This window comes from Periplaneta americana, chromosome 11 (assembly GCF_040183065.1).
Source record: "Periplaneta americana isolate PAMFEO1 chromosome 11, P.americana_PAMFEO1_priV1, whole genome shotgun sequence".
NCBI classification, from domain to species: Eukaryota; Metazoa; Arthropoda; class Insecta; order Blattodea; family Blattidae; genus Periplaneta; species Periplaneta americana.
The window spans coordinates 36,554,572-36,570,851 of record NC_091127.1 but is presented as its reverse complement, the minus strand read 5'-3'; the positions used below and the strand labels follow the sequence as shown (position 1 = coordinate 36,570,851).

General features: G+C 36.4%; 1 protein-coding gene across 7 annotated transcripts in view; it reads left to right on the top strand.

The window, feature by feature from the left end:
- LOC138708928 (ankyrin repeat domain-containing protein 1-like) overlaps positions 1–16,280 on the top strand; it is a 91,719-nt gene that overhangs the window by 30,901 nt on the left and 44,538 nt on the right. For all 7 annotated transcript variants that reach the window (XM_069839297.1, XM_069839295.1, XM_069839293.1 and 4 more), the window contains 3 exons: positions 3,913–4,059; positions 11,790–11,903; positions 15,985–16,161. In XM_069839297.1, the coding sequence (XP_069695398.1) occupies positions 3,913–4,059; positions 11,790–11,903; positions 15,985–16,161 (438 nt within the window). The remainder of the gene's footprint in view (positions 1–3,912; positions 4,060–11,789; positions 11,904–15,984; positions 16,162–16,280) is intronic.

The following is a 16,280-nucleotide window of genomic DNA, read 5'->3' as shown; positions in this document are numbered from 1 at the left end:
AGTTTTTCCTCTGTGTGATTAAGAGATCTTAAAGATCTCAATTTTAATTGCCAGATTCAATTAAAATATAAAAATTGCTAAATTTGGACTAAACATGTTTTTCCTTTGGGTTCTTCATATCCTTCTGACATTAGCATTTGCTCCCATTTACTTCCTGTATTTGATTATTTCGATGTTACATACATCTACGGCGTACGAGCTCGTGACAGAAAGCGGGCTGCTTCCCCACAGTACGTGGTGCAGCGGATTCAGTATGATGTTACTGTAAATGACGAACATGGTACAAATAATTTGTGGGAAGAGCATCACAGTCTCATGCAAGTAGAGTTCGGAAAACACTATCCAAGCTTTTACACAATACTGACTCAACTTCAAAAGGAAAAGAGCGACACTGGATCACGATTGCAGAATTCGGTCAAAGCCGAAGAGAAATTGGTTACATCTTTAAAGACGAATTAGACTTACAGTTAAGGACTACAATGTCATCAATAGACGTCTTGACTACCTGAGGATACTTGGTTATAAATTCACTTTATAAAATCTGAATAGACCTACAGCATACTCAGCACTTCCGCAGATTGCAATAGCCCTTCTTGCAATACATTTCTGCTTATCATTTAATTTGTATATTACTTTCAATATCATTCGGGAAAATATAAATAAAAAATATCGGGTGGGTAGATGGATGGATGAAAGTACGGATTTATTCGTTCCATAATATTCTTACAGTTGATTTGTAACAATGGGAATTCGGATTCAGGAAATTTGACTTCAGGGAAAGATTTTTCGGGAAACTAACACTCTATATGCATTTCTGGATTCACCCATACGTGCTACATGTCCTGCCCATCTCAAACGTCTGGATTTAATGTTCCTAATTATGTTACGTGAAGAATACAATACGTGCAGTTCTGCGTTGCGTAACTTTCTCCATTCTCTTAGCCCCAGATATTTTCCTAAGAATCCGATTCTCAAACACACTTAATCTCTGTTCCTCTCTGAAAGTGATCACAATCAACAGAACAACTGGTAATACAGGGGCATCATTTTATTTTCACTAACATTTTTAATATTAATCTGGCTATATCTTTGGATTAAAGGTCTAGAACCGGAAACACCGCTTGCTCTCCCTTCCAAGACTGGAGTTCGATGATATTGGCGTAAAATACAAATCACTTCACTAGGTATACGGGGCAAGAAAAGTAATTCATCCATTTATGTAAACTAGGAAATATCGCAATTTTGAGTTTGATAATTTTCATTAGGTTTTTGTTTAATCAAAATACAGTACAGTATTAACACTTAGTGCTTTTACTCACGAATTGAGCTATCCATGCGGATGTATTTATTATGCAGTGTATATTGTAGTGTTACAGCACATTAGCGTACAATATAGAAGAATGAAGTTAAATTGAAAAATAATCATAATATGGATATTTAAACACATTTTTCAAAATGGTGGCCGTTCATTTCGATACAGGCTTCAGTTCTTTTGTGCATATTATCGCACTATAGATTATTGTACCTAATTCCAATTACCAGTTTCGTCCTTCGTACGAGTAACTCATGTTGAAATAATTATATACCTACTTTATAAAAGAGTACCTTACGTACTGTAAATTCAATCTTTACTTCTGCCCGATCCGAAAAGATAAAATTACTCAGAAATGCTTTCTACTGTCCGTTCAAGTGGTTTTGTCGCAGGGTCGTAGAAAGGGGGAGAGGAAATCACGTGACAGTTAATTACTTAACGAGGCCCTTCTATTTAAGTTATTTTAAACAGTTGTATAACGTAGACGTCCAATTCCTAACAGAAATTAATGTTTAAAGAAAAGAGCTAAGACAGCCCAGCTACTAGACTTTACAGAGGGGCGAACAGAAGAAGGTGGGGGAAACCGGGATGCTACGTAGGCAAACGGACGACAGTACCTGTGGGAAAATATGATTCAATATTGAAAGCTCTTTCGTCACTGGAAAACGCGAACATATTTCTAGAACGTACTATACTCACTAGCTCAGTACTCATACGCGGCCTTGGTTCTGTGTGGAGAACGATTGGAAGTTCACTAGTAGAAGGGGTGGAAGTGAAGTACATTCAAAAACTCAGGTACAATAAAAATTGAAGTATAAATAATATGATGTCCCTGTATAACTATTTTATAAATTCTACATTTCAGATTTTTTGACAGTAGACTAGATGACAAAAGCTTCTCAACCGAATAACAGCCATTTCTCATATTCATTCTGTGTTTAATTTCCTCCCGAGTGTCATTTATATTTGTTACTGTTGGTCCAAGATATTTGAATTTTTCCACCTCTTCGAGCTGTGGTCGTGCCAGAGAATCAGTCCCATTCCAAGGCTTACTTTATGAATTCGTAACAAGCTGTTTTTTACGGCGATGGGTTGTTAGCCCTTCGCCTAACCCCCAAGCTGGAGGACCACCCCTTATCGGCTGTCCACGACTGCTTAATCAACAAGGAATAATATACACTAATAATCAACAGTGGAAATAGTGGAATTATGAAATAATACGAATAATGAGCTCTTGCAAGGGCGCGCTTATCATCGTGTACTTTTTTTTTAAGTAATACTCCAGTGATGTCAAAGCAAGCGCATTTTTCTGACCTTGACGTCGTGCGCGGGCAGCAAGCGCTAAGTATGAAAGAGGAAGGGTTGTATATATGAATAAGCAACCTGTTGGATTAAGAAAACAGTGGTGTACAAACTTCAAACGGAACGTGAAATTTTATGTCGTTATTTTTATATGGCTTCTTTCTATTTTAATATTATCTATATTGTCTGTAAAACAAAAGTACTAACACTGATTTCTTAATATTGCACTTGTGTTTTAAATCTTAATAACATAATAGACAGTTAAGAAGGAATATTCACTTAAATTCTATAGTAGTATAATATTATACTGTATTAAATGGATGAAACGCATCATTCATAAAGAAAGTGATATTCCAAAGAAAGAGATTGAGTATGACATGATAAGTTGGAATTTATATTGATGGTAACTTTAGCCTTATAAAAGTAATCAATAAACTAATCAAAACAATATTACAGTACAAAGCAAAGTTACCTAGGTACTGTATCTGTTTTAAGTGTTACTAATATTATATAACAAAACTCTTATCGCATTATGAGCAACTTCCTATCATCAGAATATTAAATTATTTTCTCGAAATCTGCTGAAGCTACAGAGCTGATATTTTTACAACACATGGGCACGTATCTTTTGCTTATGATGTAACAGTAGTTGCTTTGTTAATTCATTTCCTTACAAACAATTTCCATGCGAATATTTTTAAAAATTTCAATACACTATCTTCAGTAATACGTATATACGGTATATTAGATTTACGAAAACATTCTGTAAGGCTACTAAATAAATAGGCCTATACCTGAAAATTTCACTTTTCTATACGAAAAGTTGAGAAAATATTTATTTTGAATAAAAAAATCAAACTTGTGAAAAATGAGCATTAAAATTAAAACTTACATTCTTATAAGGCACTTACACTTCTCAGGCAAATCTAAAAATTAACATGGATACAGTTTTAATAAGTTCTCTTCCCTTTATTGAATCAGTGCTGGCCATCCCTGAATATAGCTCGACCAAGCGACATATACCACCTCTTTCGTCTGTCTCTTTCCTTTCCGCTGTAAAGCGCTCAGGCTCTCCTGGACTCTAAAGCGCGCGCTTGCTCCTATGGGCATCAATTGACATGCCTGTAATACGCCTTCCTTTGCTTATTTCTTCATTTATTCTCACAACCTCGCAAAATCTTGGGAGGCTTGACAACCAAGTTATCTAAATGAAACTGAGTTCATTGCATGTGTTGCATATACCGCTTTAATGAAATTTGTTTATTTGTTCATATATTGCATTTTCAATTTTCTTATAGAAAGAACTGGAAACTGAGAAGAACAATTCATCTTCCCTTGAGAAGAGTCTCAATAGGACAGCTGAAAGAGCAGGGAGATACACGGATCTCCACCGGCAGTGCAGCAAAAGATTGTCAAATTATATGGGTGAAACAAGAAACTTGAATGTGAGTTTCATTAATTTATTTAATGAATGAATTTGTAACTTGTATAGAATAAGTTAGTATATTCCACTGCGTTAACATTTATCATGAAATTCTTTCCAGACGGTGGAGAATGTTTGAAAACCATAACTACTAAATACTGATGTTAGTTAACATGTTATTAGGTTGATTCCAGTCTTTGTTGTTGTTTAATCAACTGTCCGAAGAAAGGTCTGAACCTCATAAGTGACACCAATGAGGCATCACTCATGAGGCAACTAAGCCAGAATGTAGTGGGATAGGGTGGCTACGAACTTAATCTTTAACATTTAATTCCTAATATTTTATATGGCTGTTTTCTTTATTTTGAAAGCGCTCTTTTGGCATTATAGTAATACATGTATGTAGTATGTTCTTGTTACAATAGAAAGATATCTTATTATTATTATTAAGTTCACAATGTGTAGGCCTAATGGAAAATGGCTATTCCCATATACGTGAAGATTAATTTCTGGTCTTACAGAATATATCTGTTATGGTGACAATGATTATTAGAGGAGAAAAATTCGCTCCTGCACCGGAGATCGAACCCGAGTCCTTGGTTCTACGTACCAAGTGCTCTAACCATTGAGCTACGTCGAAGTTCAATCCACAGCACCGGATCGAATCCTTCTTCTCTAGTTTTCTTTCCATTTGTGGCCTGACATTTATTCTGTAGGACCAAAAATTAATCTTTACGTAGATTATTCGCCCAGCAGTGCATATAACTGTGGAATCCCGGCCACCAAGTCACTCAGTTGAGTGCGCTCCTTGTACAATAGCAGTTCACTTAATATATGTCAACATATATTTCGAATTTGGAGTCAGGCCACAAAGGGAAAAACACTAGAGGAGAAGGTTTAGGTGCTGTGGATTGAACTTCGGCGTAGCTCAATGGTTAGAGTACTTGGTACGTAGAACCAAGGACCCGGGTTCGATCCCGGCGCCGGAACGAATTTTTCTCCTCTTATAATCATTGCTATTCGCATGCTTTTACATCATTAGTGAAAGTAAGTCTCGAGTGGTGAGAGGGTATTGTACATGCTGCATTCATTTGGTTCAAGAGTTTCAGTGAAGGGTAGATCAGGTTGACAAACAAATTTTGGTGAGGATAGCAATCTGATTTTCACTGTGGGACTTGGATAACTGTAAGCTATTGGGAAAGAAAACAATGAAGCTCTAGAAACGCTTGACCTTGAGATCTTTTCTGTCACTTGAGGAAGAATCAGTTCATGAGAAATCAAACTCGACAAGATCCATATGAATTGACAGATGCATTATTAAATGACGTATTAAGGCTTTTCACCTATTCCAAAAGCTATTGGATAATCGGGTTTGGAAGAGGATCGCCACATGCGACGTAAAATTGATATTTTTACGCAATTGATTCAGAAGAACTATATAATCTAGAAAGTTATTGAAATTTATATTTTCCCCGCCATTCATAAAATATTTTGATATGATACCTCTTGCACAAAAGGAGAGATCTATAACTGAAACTCGATTAATATATTTCAGTATTATTTGTATTTATCCTGGTAATAATGAACAGTTTGACTCGTAGACATTTTGTTTCTTCAGCATTAACTTCCCATGATTTTACGAGAAGATTCGAAGAGAACGGCAGTTACGTAGACTTTCAGCTCCCCACTACTAACATTAATGCACAACACAATGCCAATACGGCGGTTGCTATCGTCTGCGATACAACGAACTTTTCTGTTGATTTTCGAGTTTGGCATTTTTTCCGGTTATTATAAGTGGTTTTATATTTTATTTTATCCGTCTTAGTATTTATTTCATTATTGTAAATATTTTTGTTTTATCATTATTATTATTATTATTATTATTATTATTATTATTATTATTATTATTATTATTGTTGTTGTTAATGAATTATTTTGTATTACAATCTTTGTATCATTTCTGTCACGATTATTCTATTATTATTATTATTATTATTATTATTATTATTATTATTATTATTATTATTTATATCAGCATTATTATTTGAATCCTGTAAAATTTATGTAGACTACTGGACTGTACCCGAGCACGAGCATTATGCTCATTTCGGATATCTATTCATATGTATTCAATTCAAATTCAAATTTGTTTAACTAACAAATACAACTTTTGCCTTGTTTGACAAGACCGCTTTGGGCACAAGATTTTGTTCTGTGTTCAGAGAGATTTTTAAAATGTATTATTACATTTCTAACATTTTAATTGGTTATTTTACGACGTTTTATCAACTGATACGGTTAACTAGCGACTGAATGAGTTGAAGGTGATAATGCCGGAGAAATAAGTCCATGGTCCAGCGCCGAAAGTTACCCAGAGTTTGCTCTTAATGGGTTTAGAGGAAACCCCGGAAAAGCCTCAAGTAGGTAACTTGTCCCAACCAGGATTTGAGCCCTAGACCCACTCGTTCTACGGTGAGGCATGCTGTTACTTCACACCTGTGGACTCTAACATTTTTGTGGTCCTTAATATCAAATTGTATTTTTTAAAACTGAAAGAGTTCTTTACTAGTAAAACAAAGAACACTCCAGTCGATCGCTTATGTTCCAAGCAAATCATACTTCAGGAACTGTAAGGTAAACGTATTGATATTCTAAAGTATCTAACTTTAGCCCGGACATTGAAACTCCTGATTGCTATTTATTCCGTTTTGTGACCATTTTCTGTGTACACGACACTTCAAGAATGATACCGTAGCATAAATAATCTACTTACACAAAATGTGGCAATGTCTAGAACGTTTGAACGAACTGAGTATTAGCTCTGAACTCTCAATCATATATCGACACCCAAATGGGAAATAGTTAATGCATTATCTTTTCAAAGTGATTGATTTTGTAGACAAAATTTTTTACTTAGCGTATACATGAAGATAGAAACTTAAATGAGAATTATTTTAGCATCTAAATATGAACACAAATATAAAGAGAAGGTTTTTTAATAACATATACAAATGAAAGAGTAAATAATTACAGTGGTAACTTCTCTAAATAAAATAATTGTTTTAACGTTAACGACGAAAACATTTTATTTAATTTAGACTGGGAACATTTCATTATAATACATTTACTCACATAAAAAATTAAGTTGAAACTTGTAGAGAATCTGCTGTGTGGTCCCTTCAGCGCTTAAAGACGAGTACATCATCCTCAGTAATACGTAGTATTAAAACAGTAAATAGAGTAAAGTCGGGTGATTCCGATCGAATTTGTGTAAATTGTCTCTAGAGAGTTAATTACATTGTATTATGAAAAGACAATGGTATACATTGAAAGGCACCTCCTTCCCCTGCAATTTGCGTTAATTATATTTGTTTCTTTGAAAATAGATGTGAAAGATTTTTGTAATATTCTTAAACTCTGTAACCGATCGGATTCACCCGACATTGGCGGGTGATTCTGATCTATCTTCGGGTGATTTCGATCGTTTAGAGAAGCGCAGGAATGGAAAGTGAGTAAGTTAATACACTGCATTAATCTGAAAGTATGCATTTTATAATAGTTTTATAGAATATGAACAACATACTCTTCACTCTCTACATGCATTTTCCACACACAAACTGCTTTCTTCCCTGGGCCCCGACGCAAATTTCATGGTACCATTCTTTCTGTGCTCCTTGGCATCGAATCCAGTCCCCTTTCTTCACAGATCTTGGATCATCATAAGCCAGAAAACAAAACTGACATACATTATCATCTTTTACGTGGCTTGTAGTCTTCATTTCAATACTATCATCATCGTCATCGCTGGAAACAACTAGTTTTCTGTAAATCAAGCTCTTTAACTTATGATTACGCTCTGGTTGCTCTTCTTTTTTCCAACAAGATCCTTTGCTTCTTCTTTGAGTTTCGTTGAGAAAGCTCCCTTCTCTGTATCCAGACACATCCTTTTGCTTTTCAAATGTCCTAGGAATTCTGGAGCTGTTAGTACACATGCTGCTTGTTTAGGTCTTTTGCGCTTTTCTGTTTTTTACCCTTAGCTGGTGAGGGCAAAACATCTCTAAATGAAACCACGGATTTCGTAGGAGAAGCTTCACTTTCTGACGTCATGGATTTGAAGCTTTTGTGGGTAGTATGTCTAGGTGTTTCCACAGTTCTAGTATTACAATCTGACCACATAGATGCATCAGCTGTGGGGGTCATGCTTGAAATTTCTGCAGACTCAGAGATTTGTTGTGAGACATGAGATGGCAGATTGTCTTCGTTGTATGTCACTGTTGATGGTGCTGAAGAGGAACTCAATGTTGGAAGATATTCATGCTCTTGCATAACATCGGGATTGAAAGGGTAGATTCTTGTTGTTCGGAAACCGCAATTCCTGGGTTGCAGCTTTACACCAAGCTGTTTTGAGAATCCCATCAAATGTCACTTTCGAGATCTTCCTTGGATCCTCACCCTCCAAAAAAGAGCGATGGACAAAGTTATTACTTGCTTCACAGAAATAGGTTTCAGATGCTTGAAAAATGATCTGTCGAGCGGTTGAAGCCTGTGTGTTGTATGGCTAGGTAGACAAATTACATGAATTTGCTTTTCCTCACAAAACTCCAAGGCTCTCAAAGATTTGTGGCTGATGTGTCCATCCAGAACAAGAACAGAAGACACTGGTGCTCGAAATCTTTCAAAATGCTGCAGCCAAAGCAGAAAAGCGTCTTCTGTTTTCCACCCAGATTCAGTGGTGATGACTTTGATGCCATTTGGAAATCCGATCTGGACGTCTTTTGAAGGACTCCTCTTCCCCTTGTAAATTACAAAAGGGGGTATGAAATTCCCTACTGGACTGGTGCATGCCAACACTGTTACATTTTCTCCTTTTTCGACACATGTTTTTTAAATTACTTGTTTGGATCCCTTCTTAGCAATTATGTGGTTTTGAGCTGTGGTGTTTAACGGAAAGCCCGTTTCGTCACAATTGTAAATTCTTTCAGGACAATTAAACAAGTTCAGATCTTTAAACAGCTGTTCAAGAAGGTAACAGTAATTTTGTACATCTATTTTATTCAACCCATCGCATCTAGCTTGTAACAATCCCTGGGGCTTCCGTTTAGCAAGATCAGGATGTCGTTCCAGAAACCCTGTCAGCCAATCTTTGCCTGCCATTTTTTCCTTGTTGAAAATTTATTAGGAATATCGTTACTTTCTGCAAATGTGTAAGCTGCCTTCCTAATGTCCTTTTTAGTTAAACTGTGACCAAACTGAGCAAGTTTAATAATTCGGTTTTTCAACTCAATCTCTTGTTCATCATTAAAAACGGTATGACCTCCTGCCCTTTTCTGTTTCCTAGATTTCGCTGGATCCATACATTGCATATGCCTATTCTGAAGGGTGGTATAGGGAATTTTGAATTGCCTGGCTGCTTCTTTAAGAGACATACAACCCCTAACTGCTACGAGAGCCTCATCCATATTTCTTTCTGTCCATCGTCCCACCTTCTTCGCTTTATATTTGCCCATCTGTAATAACAAACGAAAAGAATTTATTGTCAAACGAGAGACATTTGGTGTACAGTACGATCGAAATCACCCGCCTAAACGCGATCAGAATCACCAGCAATCGTAGGAACATTTTTACTCACAGGTTGGCAGCACTCGTCGAATGATTTTATAAGAAGTTATTGAAGGTTATGGTAGATAACAACTCATTTTGTTGTGGTAATAACGCATTTGAAGGATACAAGTATATTTAAATATATATACCTTTTATTCTTAAGAAGGGAAATATGAATAACAACAAATCGTATTGCAGTCTTATCTTTGATCTCTCTTTAAAGCCGAATAACAATCATGTTTACACTGTTCTTCTCTATACTACACTTACGCTAGAAGCTATACGCAGTGCATCTTGCAAACTTCACTCATGTGCCGTCTATCGGCAGAAATCAGAGCGATCAGAATCACCCGCCGTTAGTAAACGATCGGAATCACCCGACTTTACTCTAGTATTTGTACTCACCCGGCTGCTTACACTACGTCCTATGTCTACGAGTCAGTAGTTGCATCACTGTGGTAAGAGCGGACAAAGAAGATCAATAACGTAGTACACAGTACGTATAAACGTATTTTTTTACTTGGTTATTTAACGACGCTATATCAACCACGAGGTTATTTAGCGTCGATGGAATTGGTGATAGCGAGATGATATTTGGCGAGATAAGGCCGACGATTCGCCATAATTACCTGACATTTGCCTTGTTAGGGAAAACCTCGGAAAAACCCAACCAGGTAATCAGCCCAAGCGGGAATCGAACCTGCGCCCGAGCGCAACTCCGGATCGACAGGAAAGCGCCTTAGCCGGCTGAGTTACGCCGGTGGCTACAATCGTATTAAATGACCTTTTATTGGCTGATAGTTTTTACCCCATTTATGAACAAAGAAGGGATTCTGTTGTATATTATTTTGTGTTTGGCATAAAATATATGGAACAAATAAATTCTGCAGCAATACAAATTTGTTATGTTTATCAACAAATTTCTTCCAAAAACAACCCGTGTCAGGGTGTTCCAGAGTTTAACATTATTTTGTAGGTCTCTAAAAATGTGTAAGTATAGATATGTGTGTATACAGTAATTATGTATATATGTATGTATGTATGTATGTATGTATGTATGTATGTATGTATGTATGTAGAGTGTTTAAAAAATACGGGGCATAATTTCAGGTATGTATTTCCCACATGTAGACAATCAAAATAGTTCATTACAACATGTGTCCGGAAATGCTTTATTTCCGAGTTATGTATGGCCTTCACAACATTGAAATTCACCGGAATGTTTTTCTTTCCGCAGGTCGTTGCCGTCAAAGGAGACATTAAAAGGGCACTCTGACAGTTCATTCCGAGGCGAAGGTTACATTCAGTGTTGTGTAGGCGTTAGACTGTGCGACATGTATTCAAATCAAGAGCTGGCAGAGATAAACTTCATGTACGGTAAGGCGGACGGCAATTCTGCGCTGGCTCGTCGTTTGTACCAGGAGAGGTACCCACAGCGACAATGTCCAGATCGGAAGACATTTGTACGTCTCCATTACCGTCTGTGCGAGTATGGAAAATCTAACTCTTCTGGTTTGGGAAGGGGACGACCAAGATCTACAACTCCAGAAGTACAGGAGGAGATTCTGGAGGCTGTGAACATGACTCCTTCTATCAGCACACGAAGGGTAGCGTTGCAAGTCAATGTTCCTCATACGACTGTCTGGAGACTGTTGTGGCATGTTCTGAGGACATACGCAATACTCCTGGAGTTTGGGATCGTGTTCGCAGGTCAATGAGACATCGATGTGAGGTCTGTATTCAAGCAGGAGGTGGACATTTTGAACATCTTCTGTAATGACAACGACCTGCGGAAAGAAAAACGTTCCGGTGAATTTCAATGTTGTGAAGGCCATAACTCGGAAATGAAGCATTTCCGGACACATGTTGTAATGAACTATTTTGATTGTCTACATGTGGGAAATACATACCTGAAATTATGCCCCGTATTTCTGAAATACTCTGTATATAGCAGGTGATTGTGTACAATATCCTGCAGTTTCAAGTAAAATTATTTCAAATACTTCTTCACAATACTGAAGAAGGGAGGAGGTTTATTGTTTCTCCTGACATTTTGTGTCTTGTGACAAGTATGCTTTTTGAAAAGATGTCTTCGTGTGAAATACGTTTTGTCATTTTTTTGTATGCTGTTTTTCTTATTTTGTTCAGATAAAATTACATTTGGCAGAAAAAGAGCTTCAAGACAAAAAATCGGAAGTTGCCAAATGTAAGGAGAAGCTGAAGGAGACAAAAATGTCTTTAGAAGAATATAAGGAGGAAATGGTGAGTACGAAAACCAAGGTAACAATACTTCGTATATTGAGTACAATGGTAGTTTTAAGTATAAAAATAAAACCATTATTGAACACACAAAACATACAGAAAAACACATACAAATAAAAACAAATACAACACACACAAACACATGTAGACACATTTGGCTTGGCTTAGCTTTATGAGGGCTGCACCTGGGACGGGTTCGTACACTTAGGCACGGTTTGACCCGTTGTTCTCCCTTATATGCGATTATTGTCCAAGTTCTGTGTGGCATTCATGAATCCGACGCTGACAGGTGAGCCATCCTGGATCAGCGAATGATAGAGCTAGGTCCCATCCTCACACGATTAGCCTTGATATGCGAAACACATACCCTGTTGATGGTTATCTGAGCCAACAATAACTGATTATTATTTTATAATAGTCATGCATCCAGATCCATATGGATGTAGTATTATGACAATTTGAATAAGCTCAGTAAAATTATCAGAATCTGACATTTTTCAACGATTTTCTTCTTAAATCAATATGAATATTATGGTAAACTTAACCATGGGTTTTTAAAGCAACAATCAGACGGAAAATTGATTAAGTATTCGTCAATTTACAGAAATACGAAGTCTCCCAATGTACTCACAACACTGGCAACCAGTGGCGAAGCTTTTAAAAGGCTTACTCAAAAAATTTGAGCTATTATAATTAGTAGACTTCGTTGAATTGCCACACGCAGCATGCAATCAGGTTGCCGATGTACGCTAGTATAGAGGAGGTGAGCGACCGCCCGGTCTCGTAGTATAAGCAGTTCATGTTAAGAGATGTGACCAGTCCAAATAGATAGAGCAGCTACAGCTAATGTATACCTATGTAAGCACTTGTTTTTGCATTACTGTGGTTGGAATAGTCAAAGCTTAAACATTTGTTCAGTCCAGACAATGAGAATTCCAAATAATTGTCCCTGGAATACCCTTACCCCCGCAGCCAGTCTTGACCCGTTGGGGAACGTGGTTGGATGCTGTTAATTATTATGCAGAACATTACGGCAAAATAATGGAGGTAATTGATGCATTGGATAGCACAGACAGTTCCGCTGTTGCAGCTGTAAAAGCATTGCCTTCTGAACAGCTATTGGAAGATATTCTGTTCATTGATTCTAATTTTAAAATCGTGTCCAAAAGCATCATCCTGTTAGAATCGTCTAAACTAAAACTCTCAGAAGCCCTTAATATAGTGGATAAAGTATCACAAACCATTATCCAAAATAACAATTCACTGATTTCAGCAAAGAGAAATGTAAGTTGCGAAACATTATTGCTAAAAATTCTGCCTATTCACAACTTCGTACTATAAATGGTGTACCATCAGGTCACGACAAGACATCTGAAGTTGGTGTACTAAAAAGTAGTGACTTTCCGTTCTTCAAATATGTACGTATTACATCGTGTGATTGTTGAACGTACATTTTCCCAATATAAAAACTGTTTAAGTGACCATCGGAGGGGGTTACTTTGCAGTCGCTCAAAATGTACGTAACTCTTTACTGCAATGCACATATTTAAGAATGATGTGAGTATCTTACATTAAATTTTAAGAGTTAATATATCTCACTACAAAATAATTGTGTATTTACATGTTTATACATTTGCTACTTCAGTGATCATTCATTATATTTCTTGAATGCAGGATACAGGTTTTATTGTAACCGCAGTATACTGCTCAGTGTTTACATCAGAGGCATACTCCATGCTTTGCACGCTCCCTTGTCATACAGTCTATACCGCGTGCGTAGTAAACCTTGCGATTCTCGTGGCAATTCCTCGAAGTCTAATAATTAGTAACAGTGTAAGTTCGTAATAATGAGTATCGTAGCACTTGGTTTCATTCCGATTCTTCCATATATTACATTAATTGTTGGCAGTCATTTCAGGATGAAGAGTTCCGTGCGAGAGGCTTGTGGTGGCAGGAATCTCGTAGCGAAGGCCTCGCTCAAATGCAGCGGCGCTCGCGAGCTTGAGGGAAGGTCAGGGAGGAGAGGGTATCGATTCGCTACAAGTCAGTAGTAGGAAGCAGGGCTAGCCTCAACATCGCTATGTAATACGCCGCGCTATATTGGTATTCTAAGAATGCGTTGCATTGTTGAGTGTTAGTTTAATAAAAAGTGCATGCGCGAAAGTGTTATATGCTAACTTCATTTTTGTTTTGTTACCGATAAGCTGCTATAATTTAATGTGTAACACTTTTATTAAGCCGCCAATGGTTATCTACTATAATAGTCATTTACATGAATAAGATTTTTACATGAACGTTTTCGATACCATTTTTTGTGTCATCTTCAGATGCATTATAATTAAAATTAACAATTAACATTTGTAAATGATTGAAAACCTAGCCATTGGTGTGTGTGTTCTATGAACTTCTTTTCGTGATTAAGTGTGTGATATATTTATGGATGTCGCTTGTATTTGTATGTCTACTAGTAATTAGTGCTAATAGTAATACTAAGCGTACTTAATATCGATCAATTTCTAAAATGCAATATAAAACTTATAGTATAACACCAATATAAAAACTTTTATAAAAGAACACTTGTTTGGTCGTTTTTGTTTTTCTGTCTTTGAGTTCTGTTGTGTCTTGCCTTTTAATGGGGCGATTGTAGCTGTTCTCTCTTTGTTTTTATACAAAACTTCATAATACTAAAATGCTGAATCGTTGTGTAAGAAGCAATTTGTAGAGCACTTGTTTTAATCACTTGTTTTTTTACGAAGTGAACTGGGGTAGCTTACGAATTATTAATTTCACTTTTGCACTGTGTGTTGTTGTTGTTGTTGTATAAAACCTTATCTACTTTGTACTTGTCACGTAACCACATGTTAACATGACCATTTTGGAGTTCACTGTTGTCCACTATTTCCTATGCAAATTCGATCGTCTAACAGGTTGAGTTACAATTTGGTTTGATGTTTTCAATCATTTACAAATGTTAATTGTTAATTTTAATTATAATGCATCTGAAGATGATACAAAAAATGGTATCGAAAACGTTCGTGTAAAAATCTTATTCATGTAAATGACTATTATAGTAGATAAGCATTGGCGGTTTAATAAAAGTGCTACACATTATGTTATATGCTAATTTTCTGTTGAAAACCCTAAAAGGATTTTCAGTAAAATAAACGTAAGCGGACAAGACTTCATGTTCCTCAAACTCTTAACCTACGAAATCTTGGACACTCTGACTGTACAAATGGAAAAGCGTTTTGGAGATTGCTAGATAAAAAATCTTTGTGGGATATAAACTAAATTTTCCTGTGATGAAATTATTAACCTTCTGTCCAATATTCATTTTTGAACAAAGAACGAATAGGAAATGAATTGGCTTTTCTGTACCACGCCACATGAAACTTCCAACTTGAATTTTTCTAAGTTCTACGGTGAGGGAATCTGTGACAGGTTAGGTTATTTTAGGGTTTTCGTATGCCGTGCATATATCAATCTGTCGCAGGTTAGAATAAACTTTTGGTATGTCTTGCATATACGAATCTGTGATAGATTAGGTTAGGTTAGTTTAGAATTTTGCAATACCTTGCATTTACTAAGTGAAGAGAAATGTACGTTTCGCGTGCATTTTGAAAGTGTTCCATCTCTTTATTTTACGTGACCTCAGAATAGCAACACATACTGTTATCTACAGAGCAGAAAAAGTACAGTGGAACCGGTGATGGAATTTTTTAATCATTACTTTTAAAACTGTTGAAATGTTAAATACCATGTAAATAAGCAATAAATGTAAGTCAATTGTCTTCCTTTCTTGCCACTTGTAGCACTTGTTATGCTGTAACATTCAAACAGCTGTATCTCTACACACATGAAAATTGGATCCATGTTTATGTGAAATTTCTTACCCACAATAGTCCTTACTATAACCTCTCAATATATAATATTCATATGAATCATTCTTCATTAGGGTTCATAGTGGATCACTGCAGTCAGAGCTAAGTCCAAAGAGTCGGCTCTTGTAAAGCCAAGCCAAGGAATTGCAAAAACTCTCTCCACCCTTCAATCTGCTGTATGTTATTTTCTTTTCTTGCAGTTTGAATTGAATGCTTTAAGGAAGGAGAATAAGGAATATGAAAAACAATTAGGTGCAGAACGTTTGCAACTTGATGACATAGTATTGCAAAGTTGGAAGCTTCTTTCTCAAGTAAAAACGATGAGCTGTGCCAGTTGCAATTTGGAGCGCGAACTTAAACATATTAATGTTACAAAGGTAAGTAATGGAATATGCGATTATAAATCCAGGCGTGATTTTTACATTTATACATAGCATTGTAATATCGTGTTTCTCAGCATTATATCTCCTATACCACTTACTCTATCTAAAAACAA